At 38.0% G+C, this 16,281-nt stretch overlaps 1 protein-coding gene across 3 annotated transcripts in view; it reads right to left on the minus strand.

Moving 5' to 3' along the window:
- Positions 1 to 7,967: 7,967 nt before the first annotated feature.
- Dcx (doublecortin) overlaps positions 7,968 to 16,281 on the minus strand; it is an 85,415-nt gene continuing 77,101 nt past the window's right edge. For all 3 annotated transcript variants that reach the window (XM_037199151.1, XM_037199150.1, XM_037199149.1), the window contains exon 7: positions 7,968 to 10,817. In XM_037199151.1, the coding sequence (XP_037055046.1) occupies positions 10,761 to 10,817 (57 nt within the window). In that variant the 3' untranslated portion in view covers positions 7,968 to 10,760. The remainder of the gene's footprint in view (positions 10,818 to 16,281) is intronic.

The raw sequence follows: 16,281 nt of genomic DNA on the forward strand, positions 1-16,281 counted from the left end.
CCTTGATCTTAGTATTTTGCTACTGAAAGTGCAGCCTATGGACTAGAAGCTTAGAAAATTAATCAGTAGCTCATGAGAAGTGCAGAACTCGATTTCCCCACAATATCTAAATCAGGCTTTACATTTTCACGAGATGTCCACAGCAAAGTTTAGGAAGTCCTTGCCAAACAATTCACAGGTGAACTATCCACTGAAGCTCTTTTGCTCTCTACAGCTTCCCAGCCTTCTGAACAGTGTAATGAAGGTGGATTGAGACAGGATCCTGGAGCTGGTCTTTGTTATAACTCCTCCATGTAATTTCCCCCCAAGAAACTTAAGAAAACATTGGACGAATGGTTTATAAAGCCCTGTCCACCTTTGACAGTATGCAATTCTATACACATTGGTTCACTTCAGAATGGGGAAGGTCATGGCCCTTAATTCAGAAACGTGGGACTCACCCCTCTCTCAGTCCATCAGAGGATTCTTAGAACTATTCAGGGGAACACAGGCAGGGAAAAGAGAGGATTACAACAATTTAAGCCAACTCTTTTCAGTTGGAGAAAATCAACAGCCTGCGTGTTTCAAGGAGAAATAAATCACTTTCTTACTCAAGGCTGTCTCCTTGAGGTGGTCAGGTTTGATATAATCAAACCACCTGAAAGCCTTTCTTAGTGTCATAGTGTACATCACAGAGATGGGGGAATATAGACACTTGACAAGGAAACTTCTCTCCTAAAGGAATACTGCTTTCCAAACTCTCAGTGCACATGTGTGGCCTGACAAGGGATGTTTTCCAATTTGTGAGTGTATTTATGGAAATTCTTTTTTAGAAATGTATAAAAACAAAATCATATTTAGTTATATGTTTAACAAATCACCTTTATTTGGAAAAGGAGGAAAATTACATAAGATCAGGCCTGCCCTGGAAAGTTCAGGATAGAAATTTGCCAGTTTTTCTCCATGTTTGGGTTTGTTTTTCTTATAAATATGCCTTAAGTTCCGTTGCTGGTAGGTTTTGGCTACATGTGCCATTTAGACAGGTGGAGAAATGTGGAAGGGCATTCAGAGGGTATTTTTCTAGGCAAGGAAAGAAGGATAGACTGTGTCAGCAAGAGTGAAGTGTGAAGGAGCATTGAAGCGCCAGGGCTGAAGTCCGGGGAGGAGGTATGTGAGAGACTACTGAGCTGTCTAGAACAGAGGAAACTCAGGGGAAAGGGAGGATTCAGGATGAATTGATCAAGCCTAGGCTTTCGCTTTTTCCTCTCTCTTTCCCATTTCTTCCACATTCCAATGGCTCACCAATTTCTGACACTTCTACATCCACAGTTCTATAATCACCACTAGTCTACCACACCTCTGGTCTTCATCTCAGGTCCCCATCTTGACTCCTTACAATAGCTGGAAGAACTACTCTTTATTTATGTAAGTTTTGTCTTGAATTTTACAAACCATATTTCTCTAAAAAAAAAAAAAACTATGACTATGGAAATTTTCTGAGAAATTCTGTGAATTTCTCTTTCATCTGATTTTTAGGTAGAGATGCCAACACTGAACCCAAATGGCTCGTGGGATCATACATTCTAGCTACATCTTAGAGGAAATAGAATTCACCAGAGCAGGGGTTGCCAAATGAGGGAGGGCTTCAGAACCCTCTTGGGACTAGTTCACCCAGAATCACAAGGTTCTATTCTCAGAGCTCCTGATTCAGTCTCTGAAGAGAGGGGCCTAAGGCTGAGCATCACCCTCACACTTCTTAAGTAGTGTTGGTGAGCAGTTCCTCAGTATGAGGTAGAGTAGAGGATGAAAAAGGAGGAGACAGATGGGATGAGATTGGGTGGTCTTAGAAAAATCTCCCTTTAAATACCAAATACCTGACTTTTAGAACTCAACCACACCCATTTCTACAATTCTTCATTCTTTTAGGCTAAACCAGTATTTGCCACAGACTTGAAGCCCTTAAATTTTATTTGATTGGGATGTTGAAAACAAATACCTATTTACTTCCCTGCCCACGTTTTGCAAAAAGAACATTTTCAGTACTTAAAATATGAAAAGGATATGGTTTCAAAACTAAATATAGTCCTTTAAATTGAATACATTGCTTCTATGAAACACATACACGCACACAGTACTTAACTGATTTTTCTCTTTCCACCGGAGACCAATGCACTTCTAAAGAAATTTTTATTTAAAGAGACATAGTAAATCTACACCTAACTTTTATTTGAATAAGGAATACTAAGAAGCTCCATCTTGCTCTACTTTGTCTCCACCAGATTGCTGTTCATGGGACTCATTAAATACTACTTGGAGGAGGAATTCCTAATCCTCTCAGTCCTGGAGAGTGCCTAGGGATGTTTCTTCCACAAAGACTAGGCAGACACTTTATGGTTAGCCACAGAACTGTGTTGATCAAAGTGATCCTGAGATCTCAGCCTATTCTCTGTGTGCTATTTTCTCCCACACTTATCATCAACTTCTTCCCAAGCCTAGCTAAGATCGGATGTAAAAAGTTAATAATTTATGCCCAAGAATGAACCCGAGATTTATGAATTCAACATCTATGTGTTCCTTCCCCAAGTGGCCGTGCCAGTAACCTTCTGATGAACAGTAAAGGTATTTTCAAGAACTGTGAAGTCTTTCTGCACTGTCTGAAAGCACAGTAAGAGAAATTGCCTCTTATTTGGTGTCACACACTTACCTTAGCCAAAATATTTTATATACCAAAAGAGATTTGATTCCTGCTCAACTATAGAGATCCAAGACCTTATACGCTGCAGACATGCTGTGCTGTTAATTATGGTATTTCCATCGTACATTGATTCTCAACTTCCTCATCTATAAAATTAAGGGGTTGAACAATCTAATGTCTAACTTTCCTTCCAGCTCGGACATTTTGTGGTTACATGATCATTGGTTCGATGATTGAAAAAAGAGAATGTCAGCCAGAAATATTGAAATCAAATTTTATTTTTGGAAAATGACATTACACACATCTTGCAAATGTATACAGAAATGAGAATGTGATGGAGAACAGAGCTCGAGAGCCAAAAAAGATTGCAAGAACAGCTCTTTGGCTGCCCAGCATTGAACACTGCATATGCACAGTGTTCACAGTTCACAACACCTCACACACATGGGGAACTTCCCTAGGCAACCTTGAAGTCCTCAAACCAAAGAGCCCTCATCAAATTATGGTGGGGGAGATTAACAGTCACAGGAGATATAAAGGGTCTGCTCTAACCAGCTTACATGGGCCTTGCCTACCATACCAGTCCAAGAGAGACCAGTAAACCAAAAAGAGAGTGTCTTCTTGAAACACTGCCTTTGCATCACCACAGTCCAAGAGTGTGCTGTGTTATCAGGGAAAAAGACAGCAATACATCTAAACACATCATGTCCTTGCCTTTGCTGACTGAGGGGTAGCTGAAACCCCTATATATCTGTTGTATGTCTCTGTTTTGCTTTTCTTCTTCCCCAATAATTATTGGTCTGATGTCTCCAGATACTTCAAAACTAACGCAGATATCAGGGACATCTTTGAGTTGTGTGATTCCGAGAATTAATTCAATTCTGTAATGTAAACTGGCAGTCAAACACACTCCCAATTTTCCTGATTTTTATGTAAAAGACAGGTGAGTCTTTTATCACCATGCCATTCCTTGAGAAATGGTCAATAACTTCTGATAAATTGTTGTAAAATTCTTCTCAACCCTTCCCCCAATCTTGGTTTATTTGCTCTTTGCTGAGTTTACTTGGCAAGAATTCTTGGCCCCTAAATCAGTTATTTACAGTTAATTGTAAGATACCTGGGAGCAGGGAATGGAGAGAGGGAAGAGGGCCACATGGGATAATCTATTCTTTTCAGGGGTTAAAATGAGTTATTTAAGAAATGTGATGTACAAGACCATGCATTTACTCTCCAAAGGTAGTCACTAGCAAGCTAACACCTCTAACACTACAACCACCAATTACAGCTGTTCTGCTACAGTTACATAAGTCTAACTACAGCTATAGGGCAGAAAGGGTGGGCTGTTTCCATTTCAAACTTTCCCCCTTTGAAAATGGCCATAAAAGCATTTTCTGTACAAGTTTAATGGCACAAAAAGGTGACCAAAAACATTTTAAATAATTTACTGCACATGAAAAATGCAAACTCCAGTCTCAAACCATGCATTAGATGTGTACAAGTCATAAGGGGTTGTTGGTTTAATGCTGCAATATAATACACTACCAAACACTGCATGTATTTTAGCATAACCTCTTACTTTCTCAAACCTCTTTAAGAGAATTTAGAAAGAAAAGTCACTGAAAAATTGGGCAATGAATATGTTATTGCCAAGCAGTGACACTCCCAGGGTTGCGCCCTCTGTTGAATTAATTAGTGGGCTTTTTAAGTCCACTAATTACTCACACAAGGAAAGCCTGTGATGGATCATGAGCAGTTGGTGTTAAAAGGAAAAGGTTTAGGTGAATCTATTATCAGAAGGACAAATGCATTTCAACTAAGCAGTTTCTTCTGTAGTCTTTTGGCTTAAATTAAACTCAATTGCCTACCAGTTTAGCTGAAACAATTCAACAGGCAGAAACAGATCATAATGTTATAACAGAGAGCTTAATGAGTAGTGGGAAAAGTTTGAACCAATTGTTCCTGCTTCCCCTCCCCATTCAACCTAACCAAATGACAGGAACAATTACCTGTGGTCTCTCGTGATATTATTTTGCAGCTATTTAAAACTATGAGCAAATTAAATGAAATCAACTAAGACTATCTAGCCAATTTGAATGGATGGGTGGATTTTTTTTCCTGTTCAGCTGATTATTTATCTGAGCACACTACACTGTTGCACGAAATGGCAGACTAAAAAAGAAGCACAAAGTGTTCTGTACAATGCTTGCTTAGAAGGTAAGGACCTAAACATCCACGAGCTGTAAGAATGATGCTCGAAAAGATCTGCTGAGACTAAAACAGAAAAGAAGAAAGGGCCAGAATCATGTTGATTTCCACCAACCTACTTGTGGCTTAATAGGGTAGGACCTGAAATTTTTGAGACTGAAAACCATTTCTCTTCTATCCCAAGGCAAAACTTACAAGCTAAGAAGAAGCATATACCCAGTGGTGAGGCAGGGGAGAAGCAAAGGATTCCAAAAGAAGGGGAAGGACTGTGTAAGTCAAAGGAAGGGTGTTTTTTCCACTATGTAATGAGAGATTGATAGCAGAGTTTAAACTGAGTCAGCGAGATGGGGAAAGGAAACAGCAAGTAGAATGACAAAAAGCCACTTATTCCCTTGAGTTATTGTCCAGAAATGAGAAATTTCAATGCTTTCAGGTCTTTGCTTTTGTTTACCCGATTTTCTTTTCTGACTTCTGTGTTCTATTTGATCTTTTCCAACTCACCTGCCCTTCTAACCCAAGCAGGAAAGCGCCTTACTTTCCCATGAGAATTCTCTACTACCCTAGCTCCAAATACCCCAGATAGGGGGAAAAACACCTCTAATTCCAGAAGATTTTGACACCAGTAAACCAAGAAACACTTCAATTCCCAAATGATAGTCAACCTCACAGCAGCTTGGCCAAAGTATGATCTCTGCATCAGTCCTTAAAGAGGAGATATGCAAAGCAATACTAAGAGGCTAGATGGAAAGAATAAATGAGGCCTTTGGTGTGATGTCCAAGGAAACTCCATTTTGTCCCCAAGGGAGATGCCTCTCTAACCAAAAAGGAAGCACGAAAAGTCAGTGACCTCTCCTTGCTCCAGGTGGCCATGCTTTTAAAGAACAGGAAATCTGCATGATTCTCAGAACTGTGAGTGGTACTACTTGTGTGTTTTCAGTAGGGCAGATGCAGAAACATGGCAGCTTCTAAATTCCAGACTAGGAAAGAAATCCAGGAGCCTTAGCATTTTCAGGGTTCTATTGTTACAAAAGAGGTCTTAGATGACCTCTGACATGTTTCAAATGGCCAGGCCAATACTCATCCTTTATTCTCTCAGAGCTTGAAGTCTAAATCATAGGACTATAGACTCTACTACACCCTTATATGAACTCTAAGACACCCCTGACCTTTTTAAAAAAAATATTCTATGTGCATTGGTGTTCTGCCTGCATGTATGCATGTCTGATCCCCTGGAACTGGAGTTACAGACAGTTGTGAGCTGCCAGGTGGGTGCTGGAAATTTAACCTGGGTCCTCTGGTAGAGTAGCCAGTGGTCTAAAATGCTGAGCTATCTCTCAAGTCCCAACCCTGACCCTCACAGGAAACCAGTTTGAGCCTAGAAGCTAAACCTCTTAATATAGTGAAGGCAATATATAAATGAGGCCTAGATATAGGTCCAATTGACTTCTGTTGCCAAGAACAAGCTCCAACCACCAGTTTAAAAAAGAAAGAAAAGAGAAATATCCAGTGCCCTTTATTTCCATAGTAAACTAGACCATGGTGAAGAAAGTCAGTAAAGCTACATTGTCATGGAGCTTCTGCTAGAGAGGTCTCTTAGCAGAGTTGTTCCTTAGGCAGCCTAGTCTCTTGAAATATTCTCATCATTGCAGAAGCTCATTTGGGACATATGGACATGCTACTTCTCCCATCCAAAGGGTTTGTATTACTCCTTTGTTTTCTAAAAGGGAAACCCATCTGGAAGCAAATGTGAGAGGGAATGATGGAATCTCGACCTAGAATATTGAAGAGACTGGGAATGGACACACAATTTTATATAAAACAAGCACTGTGTTACTTGCCTTAAACTTGGGCTGGATGATTCTAAGAAGTATCCAGGATATAGAAGCTACACACCCACTTTAGGATTCCTTGGTCACTCCCAACTGGAGAGGAGGAGAAAAGAGTTCCTGAACTTGGGTATATCTAGTTAAGAGGTCTTTTAGAGCTCAATTAATTTTAATTAGTTCCCAAAGAGCCTTGCTGCAAAGAAACCCACACATACAGATCATGTTGTCCTAATTTCTGTCGTGGAAAGCCACAAAAATAGACTATACAAAGAGCTAGAATATAATATAATGTGTAAGGTTACTCTGTGCTATTTTGGGACAAGTACAAAGAACCAATATTTAATGGTCGTCAGGGGACAATTTAGTGACAAAACTACTTGCTTATACTTGAAAATTTGCACCCGAGTAGCATGGCTATGGGGACATTGAGACTGAGGACTATCTTTCTCTAGTGTGGCTCACTACCATGTTTTAAAGAAATTGTTGTTAGTAAAAATGCTAGTGAGGCTAGTTTTTGAAATGATAAAAAAAAGTCATCTCAGAAAATCAGAATAAACAAAGCTATTGCTCTACATTTCTTATTTTCTCTGCTCTGGAAATAGAAACAACTCCCTTATCCTGGGAGAAATAATGAGTGTGAAATGACAGTGAAGGAAGTTGATAAGGAGAAAAGCAATCATTTTTCCATTCCACTTAGACAGAGCAGGAGATAGGGGGGTATTTGGAAGGTGGGGCATCAACCCTCTGGTCCTCACTCTCTTTGGGGCTATCTGCAATCCCTGTGGATGAAACAATGAGAATGTGAGGAGAAAGGACCAGATTAGGTTGCTGAGTGGATTTCTTGCTGAGGTCAACAAAGTAGCATATGGATCCAGGATGCAACATGACCCTGGGAAAGAATTTTTGGGAGCCTCACAGAAGACAATACTGGCTAGTTAGAAAAGACCCAGGAATAAGAGCCAAGAGGTGTAGGTTCTAATCCCAACACTGCCAACAGGCAGCTGTGCGACCTTGGAGTGAAATTACTTTACTTCTTTCTCTGTTTCTTGGCCTTAAGAAAATGAAGAATTTGGAGCAGATGATGTGATCTTCAGCTTGCTTCCAGCTAGAAAATGCTATGATTCATTCTAGGCTAATACTAAGTCCGTAAGGACACACAGCAGTCATGCTAATGGCTATCCTTTCCAAAACAGTTATGAGAAAAAAAGCTTTTCTCTCACTAATTCTAATCACTACTACTTATGAAGTTAGTTGTCAACCCAGCCCCTATATATACATTTCCCTTTTTGCCTCTATTTCTATTTCTGCGGGGAAGAAAAGTCAGGAGGTAGGAACAAGCAACATGGAGTGTGTGTGTGTGTGTGTGTGTGTGTGTGTGTGTGTGTGTGCATGTGTGTGATAGAAAGGGAGACATTATGGGAAGCAGTGGCAAATGCTTGCTGACCGTGCATGCTCAACACAATGGGTGTAAAGTGATAAAACTGGAAATGAATAAGGGAGATAGATGAGCCCAGTTCTGAAAAAAAATTACTTGAATATGAGCCAATTTTAAATGAAGTTATTGGAGACTTGAGTTTTGAAGTATACCAAGCCCTGCCACATGAAGTAGCTGTAAAAACAAAATGTTTTCTTACATGTATATGTGCCTGCCTATAAATGAAAAATATTTGTAAAAGGTTTCCTTGTAGTTAGTTCAAAGATGGACAGAAAGGGCACTGTTATTATAGAAGAGTGTCCGTTCCAAGAACATTCTAAAGAAAATATGTTCATAGTATTTTCTAGTGGTGTATATGCCACAAGTAAGAAAATACTTTGAGAACTATTGAGAAGCCTGGGCATGAGGAACTTTGAATTTTCTCTGCTAGTAGCTCATTAAGCTGTCTGGATCTTCATGTTCTCATCTTAAATGAAGATGGGACTACAAGCAATCTGCTGAAAGACCGACATAGAGTGTGTTGGAGGACCTGGCCCAGAGATTAAAAATAGACCTCCCACCATAATTTCTATCCATCCCCAATAATGAATTTGCCCTAATTAACTCAAATGTTCTGGGAGGCACTAAGAACACACTGAGCTTCTAGAAAGAAATGGAGGCTAAGCCAAATGGGCTTCTTAATCATTTCATGTGGGTATACAAATAAAGGAAGGGCAAGAGCAGAACCTCATCATTTTGGGTTCTTCAATGGCCAGTTTAACCAGAAACCAGGACTCCCATCATCTCACTTCTCCTGAACCAAAGAAAAACAATGTTTCTTGTAATCTTGTAATTAAGGACATCTGAAAATTCTCAAGGGGCTCTCTAGCTACCCTCCCATCCTATTTTTCCCCTGCACATCAGCAATGCCACCAAGTCACCATCAATCCATGTTGAGTTGTCCTGCACTATTTCCTAATTATGAAGCAGCCTATACACACACACACACACACACACACACACACACACACAGGAACCCCACACTCATTCTACTTAGAATGGAGGGACTACTGCATATCAGTCAGAAGCCAAACATCATGGCTTTGAACGATGCATCGTTCAAACTAACTGAACAAACCATTACAAAGAAATAAAGGAAATCTTCCTATCTATTAAAATCAAACACAGACTTGGCATGCATGGCTTTCACCTAAATTTAGTTGTCTTGGCTATTATGGGCTATGATTACAGACAAAAATCAGTGTTATAAACCTCAAAGACTGAGAGTTATTTCAAGTGATTAATCTGTAATAAAGAGAAATCCTTTCTAATGTTAAAGACACGTGAAACGTCTCTGTATCTTCAGTATGAAATATTAGGATTATCGATAAAAAAGAGTTACTTAAAATATGCCATAACATTTCATTTAAAATATAATTAGGATGTCTGGTCCACATTGAAATTATTACTGTAAGTGTAACTGTTAAAAAGGTATCAAAAGACTGATTCTATTGAATTGGCCTCTAGTCATTGTGTTTTCTCCTGGAGTTTTCTGTTTGGCAGTGAGAGCATGATCTCTAAACTACAGTATTCTTCTGCATTTTTTTAGTACATTTTCTGCTTGTGTTTTTTAGACAAAGGAAAAAAATCACCAGTTTATAAAAAAGGAGCCTGAAGAGTTTAGCTCCTGAAATACAGACTTGAGTTTTTATAAAAAGGATATGGTTTCTTGCTATAAAAAGCGACCAAAAGGTGTCAGACCTGAAAACAAAATCTCACAGTGTTTGTAAGGTTGGTTGTTTACAAGGCATTCAATAGAACAGAGCTAGATGGATACCATACTGTTCATGTACTAACTTTGTTGGAAAGCCTCCTGGAGGAACCATATATGTGACATCACTTGCCCAAACTCATCAATTAATTATTGATTCCAAATTTCCCCAATAGAGGAGTTGACTAGGAATCCACTGTGCTTTATAAATCCTACTGAAATTTGGGCAGTTTTCCACCCAATTCTGCCTCATCTCTTTCAGCTAGCCCTATACAACAGCCCTAAGCACATGGTGTCACATTATAAGTAGCTGGTGTTTCTCCTCCTTGACAGACAGGATTAGTGCTAGACAATACACTGGAGGCTCAATTAAGAGCAAAGAGCCAGGCCAAGGATCTGACTTGCCACCCTCCTGAGATCCTCCAGCATTTTGAAGATACAGAGGCAAGGGACACTTAGGTTTTTCTCGTTCAGATCTGCATATGAATGTTTCCCCCACACACAAACATTTTAAGTGATATGTATGTAAACAGTCTTCCACATAAGAAAGACTGCTATCTGAAGAAATTGAGTGGGGGAAATACAAAGGCCCCTAAACATTCAGTAGAAAGGTCATGGACTAGCACATTTGGCAGTTCTGGAAAGTCACTCAAAAGGATGGTTATCAATCTATTTCTCATAATTGGTAATTGTGAATTAGTGGCCCAGAGGAGAAGTCACAAGAAAATAAACCCTATGTACTACAGAGTGTTTTGAAAAACAACAGCAACAACAACAACAACAAAAATGTTTAAGCACCAATAGCCTTGTTGGTCACTTGAGCGAAAGTATTCTGCTATAATGATAGGTTTTTATATAGCCTATCATCTTTCACATGGAGTCGCCAAGTGAATCGGAGTCATCCAATGACAGCGGCAGGTACAAGTCCTATAAGAAGAGAAGACACAAAGTTAACTCTCCTGTACTCGGTACCTTGAGATTTGAAGTGGTTTTAGTTGTTTGAAATAGCATTTTTCTAGTTTTTACTTTAAAATGATTAATACATCCACAAGGAGCTTTAAAAGTGTAGGAAGAGGTAGCCCCGTATTATATCAATATGTTTCTTATTCAACTTCCCCTAGAAGTTAATGTCCTGCAGGTTGATATGTTCTCATTTGATTGTGGGTGTGTGCATGTAAGAATTACAATGTGGAGGAAGCAATAGAAGTACAAAAACCCCTTACAAAATTGGACTGAAGCAAAGCAATGGACAGTAGAACTGAATCTGTAACTGGGTTTAGTTCTCAAGCCCATGCCTCCAGTGAAAATTGCTCACGGACAAAAGCATCTTTGAGATGCAAACTCACAGAAGTGTGTCGTGGGGCTCTGAAATTTTGATCCTTTGTAAATATTATAACACTCTCAAAATGAACTTTTTCAGAACTCTGGAAATGAATGAAAGGCTTATAACAAAACAAGAAGCATTTATTCGAGAAAAATGACTGGGTTTAAATAAGACTACTAAGATTTTTGGTGTCCTGGCTTGCTCTGCTTTCATTTTCCCTCTGCCAAACTCCACAGTATCTTTGAAAACCAGCAAACCCCAATATTCATCAAAACTGCAACCTAAGAGCCATTGAGTAACACAGTTGTGTTGGGAGAATCAGCAATGTCTTATTTCCTAAGAACTGTCATGTTGACCTGAGTAGGAGCCTTCTGGAAACACTTTCTCACAGAGTTCTCCTTTATTTGAATTGATTCAGATAGAACACTTGCTACAGTCAGCATTTTCATGAAGCATTAATCAATACAATTGTTTAAAAATTATTTCATAGCCAGGCTTTGTGTCATGCTATATGCCATTAACCCCAGCACTTGAGAGGCAGAGGTAGACAGAGATATTCCTGAGTTTGAGGGCTGCCTGATCTGTCTCAAAAATAATGGTTTTCCATAAAGTGTGAGTGTATCTAGGGGTAAAAAAAATGTCTAAAAACCCTACGAGGAAAAGCTGTAAAAATTAGCAGTCCATGGAGAACTTTGAAACTCTCTAACATATATTCCTTGGATTTCAAGTGGCGAGCTACACGTTGGTGACTGAGTGCATGCTCAGTAAAAACCCAAGGTGGTCCTAATCTGTCAGCCCCAGATGACTTTGAAGCCTGGTGCAAGCAGCAATTAAAGGCTAAAGTACAGTCATCAACCACCTGATAGATTGTTGAAATCATGACCCAACATTCACATAGACCATCAGCAACAAATCTTACTCAAAACATTTCAGAAAATCCTTTCGAATTCAAATTTTTACTATAAGAAATAAAAGCAGGCATCCCCAACCAAACATGAACACAGAATTCACCACTGGCATACTTGTCCTACAACAAATATTAAAGACAGTCACTCAAGGAGCTATGATAATAATTCAGATCCACTAATAAAAAAAATCAACAGGGCAACTTTGCAAATACATTCCAGAGACTGTATACACTAAATTTTATAATTCTTTTCTTTCAATGTTGATTGAAAATGTATTTATATTTTATCATACATATTTGACTTTTACAACATGAGATTATGAGATACATATAAATAATGAAAATAGTTATTATAGAGAAGCAAATATCTATGGAATCATACAGTTCTTTTCTTGTATAAGAAGGGCAACTAAATAAACTTCCTTCATAGTAGTTTTATTAAACTCAGCCACTTTGTAGATGCGATTCGTACATTTGTTCATATAGCTTGTCTATTATGTTATATCTGATGATATGATGATATGCACGTCCCATTTTCTCCACCACTCTAGTCCCTCTGGTAACCTCTGTTCTGTTCTCCATCTCTAGATATTTGTTTTTTTTTTTCTTTAAAACAATTCCACACATAAGTGAGATCATGGAATCGTTTTCTTTCTGTGTCTGGTTTATTCAAATGACAACTGTATGATCTGGTAATTACAACAATGTGTTGATGGACATTTTGTGTATAAAGACATAATTGGTATGTTTATAAGAGGCCAAAAGAGGGGGAAAGAAATGGTGCTACCCTGTAGCAAAAAGTTTAGACAGAATTTAAAGAAAGCTGGTCTTAATATAGATTGTATTAAGATAGCAATTAAACAATTGAATGTTGAGCTGAATGTTGAAGCCCAGGGCTTCAGTGGGGTAAAAGTATCCAATGGCCTTTATATTATTCACGGGCTATATGTATTTCCTGAGAAATATCACTGCCTTTCAGTATCCATCTCATGTCTTGCCTTTTAACACAATTGAAAAAAACAAAATGCAGTTATTGGGCTCATAGTTTATAAGATTTTAGAACTAGGACAAAGAAATATCTTGTAGTCCTTCCCAAGACCCTAAGGACTTACGTATTGGCCTTCTATCTCGATTATATTCATTATTCAATTTGAGGTATTGTAATTTTCAGTTAATACAGTTGGGGTACCTATTTTAATTCCATCACATTCTGTTTCACATATAGTGATGCAATGTTCTTAAGGGGTCTACATGTATTTATAAATACATTTTCTGGAAGCATTGGCCCTTCCTTTCACCATCAGAAATTTTATTTTTCCCTAGTAACAAATTTGCTTCAAGTTTAATAGTTTTCTAATATTTGTATTGCCATCATAGCTTTTAGTTACAGTATACTTTGTATGTTAGAGCTGCATAGTTATTGATCCAATTTATCTACTACTTTATATCTTTTGATCTATATCTTCCCATTTCCTTCATAGCTTTTTCCTGTGTTTCTACTCACAGCATATTTATAACTTTCAGTCTCTGTTGCTTCTGTTTTAGACAGCATAAAGATGGGTCATGCCTTCAAAATAACTATTCTGAAAATCACAGGCTTTTAATTTGAGCCTGTGATTAATCTATTAATATTTAATCTACTAATATTTAAAGTAATTACTGGTAAATAGGAATTATATCAGGTATCTCACTCTTTCCTGTCTTGTCTCTTTTGCTCAGTATTCAATTCTTGATTTCGTGCTAAATGCATATTGTCTGGCATTCTTGATTGTTTTTAGCTAGCTTTATCTTTTATATTTAAGTGTTATCTAATTATAATTGTTTGCTTTGTTGGTGGAAATAATTATACTAGATTATTGTTGCAGACCTTACCTCAAAAGAAATGAGGAGAGGCTAAGGGGTAGAATTGTGAAAACTCTACTTGCAATTTCTGTGACTTAGAAAGAGGAAAGATTTCGGCCATAGAAATTATCCATAGGAATAAACTAGGTATGAACTGCTTCCATACTTCTATTAATTCATTTCATATTCAAAGCCTGGGGGTTTTTGTAAGGGAAGAACAATGTTCAGGAAAAGTAATTACCTCAGCATTCTGTTTTTGTTGATTGATATGTAGAAATACAGAAACACACATATTGCTTAACAATACAAATAATTTGCACCTGAAATTCATTTGCTTAGTCCCTTGGAGCCCTACAGAACAAAATGTTTGTAACAAATACAGCTGTGCTGGCAATACTAGTGCATTAGAGAAAACAAAAAGTTGGTCTTTGGTCCAAGGAGCTTATAGTCCAAAAGAAATCAGGAAGGACTTTGGGGAAACCTAGCTTCTAGTTAAGCTTGCTAGTTTTTCCAACACACCCTGTGCTTTCTTGGTGGGATAGCATTGCTCTTACTGATGTTTTAAAGCTTGTGTGTTGGTTTGCCTCACTGGGTTTTTCAAAGCTTATCTAGCCTCCAAGAACCCAGTTAAACATCACCTGTGTGAAGTCTTTGCCAGTTCCCACCTTCCTTGGGTCCCCATCAAATGTCCTTCCCACCCTGTTTTGTGTTTTTCCTTATGTTATCCAAAGCCACATATATTCGAGTTAATTGTGCCTGTGATCTCAGGATCAGACCCCCTACTTTGTTCATCAAACTCTTTCTTTGCTAGGATGGCAAACAGAAGTAAGTGTATATTTAAATGATGTTAGTTATATGTTCAGGCACTATGTCTGATATATTTTCATTGCCACATTGCAGAAAATTCTTCAAGTTTAGTACTGTGGGTGAAATCACTAATCTAAAAATCATTTTAATTAAATCAGAATTTTTCTATGTTTCTGTATTTTTAAACATCTTTTTACCAGATATTAGCTCCAAAAGCATTCTTCAATAAATATTTGTTAAATCATACTGAGGCTGTCATTAATCTCTTAACTTTTGCCCACATCTGTAAAATGGGAAGGCTATCTATCTGTCTTTTCTCTTTCACAGGGATAGTTCAAGGATAAGCAGGAACGTGGCTTGTGAAAGGTTAAAGCAGTATAGAAATATAAAATGAAATGTTGTTCTCATTAACTACCTTAAGATGTACTGTGTGTCCATATTGCAGCACTTGAGTATGCGCACTTTGGCTAACCCCATTGCAGCTGCATTAAAGAGGATTCTCCATGAGCTGCCTAAGAGAAGCCAAGCATCTGATTACAGCTTAGAGCCCCAGCACAGCAATCAAAAGTTACCAAGGGGATGCTAAGACTTCAAGATTGTTTCCAATTGCATAGGAGGAAAGAGATTGCCTTGGCCACCTGCTTCCTGTCTCCACCATGACTCACACCTTTCAGGTCTACTTAGACAGAAGTTCACATGAGATCTGCTCTGGCCACTGCCCAGGGAGATTGGTGATTCCAAGGCTCAGGTAGCAAGCAGAGTGAAAGGACAGATGCAAAGCTCGGACCAAAGATTTGGAAGAACTAAATCAAGGTCACAACCAGCTTTTAGCTTATTCTAAAAAATCAGCTCAATCTCCATTTTTGGCCATGTAAATGTGAGGCCATTGCTTCCTGATAAAATGCACAGAAAGGGATGTACATCTTCATTTCTAGAACGTACTGTACTGAAAGATAAAATCACAGGAACCTTTCCAGATCAAAATATACTAAAAGAATACAGCCAGATAAATGTAATATTTGATCCTAGATTAGATCCTGGACCAGAAAAAGAATGTCACTGAGGCAATTGGTAAAATTAGAATACAGACTATAACAGTTTTGTGTCTTTGTTGATTAAATTTCATGACGTTGAAAATTGTGGCATGGTTATAAACCATTTTTGTCCTTAGGAAACACATTGGATTTTTTCAGTGTAATAGAACATGCTACTTGCAACTTAATCTCAAATGACTCAGACAAATGGCAAAAAGTAAAGGTTATATGTGTTCTTATACATGAACAGAAATAAAAAGAGAGCGCAGGAAACAAGGTAATTAGAGCAAAACAGAAATTACTGATAAATGTGCATAAAAAGAATACAGGGTCTTTATTATTACAATTCATCTTTAAGTTTGATGAGGTATAAAATATTTTTAAAGTAATATTATATCAGAATCTAAATGTATATTTAATTTGAAAACTTAACTAGAAAAATATGGTATAATTTGTTAACCCGTGTTTGTTTTTCTG

This window comes from Peromyscus leucopus, chromosome X (genome assembly GCF_004664715.2).
Source record: "Peromyscus leucopus breed LL Stock chromosome X, UCI_PerLeu_2.1, whole genome shotgun sequence".
In the NCBI taxonomy this organism is placed as follows: domain Eukaryota; kingdom Metazoa; phylum Chordata; class Mammalia; order Rodentia; family Cricetidae; genus Peromyscus; species Peromyscus leucopus.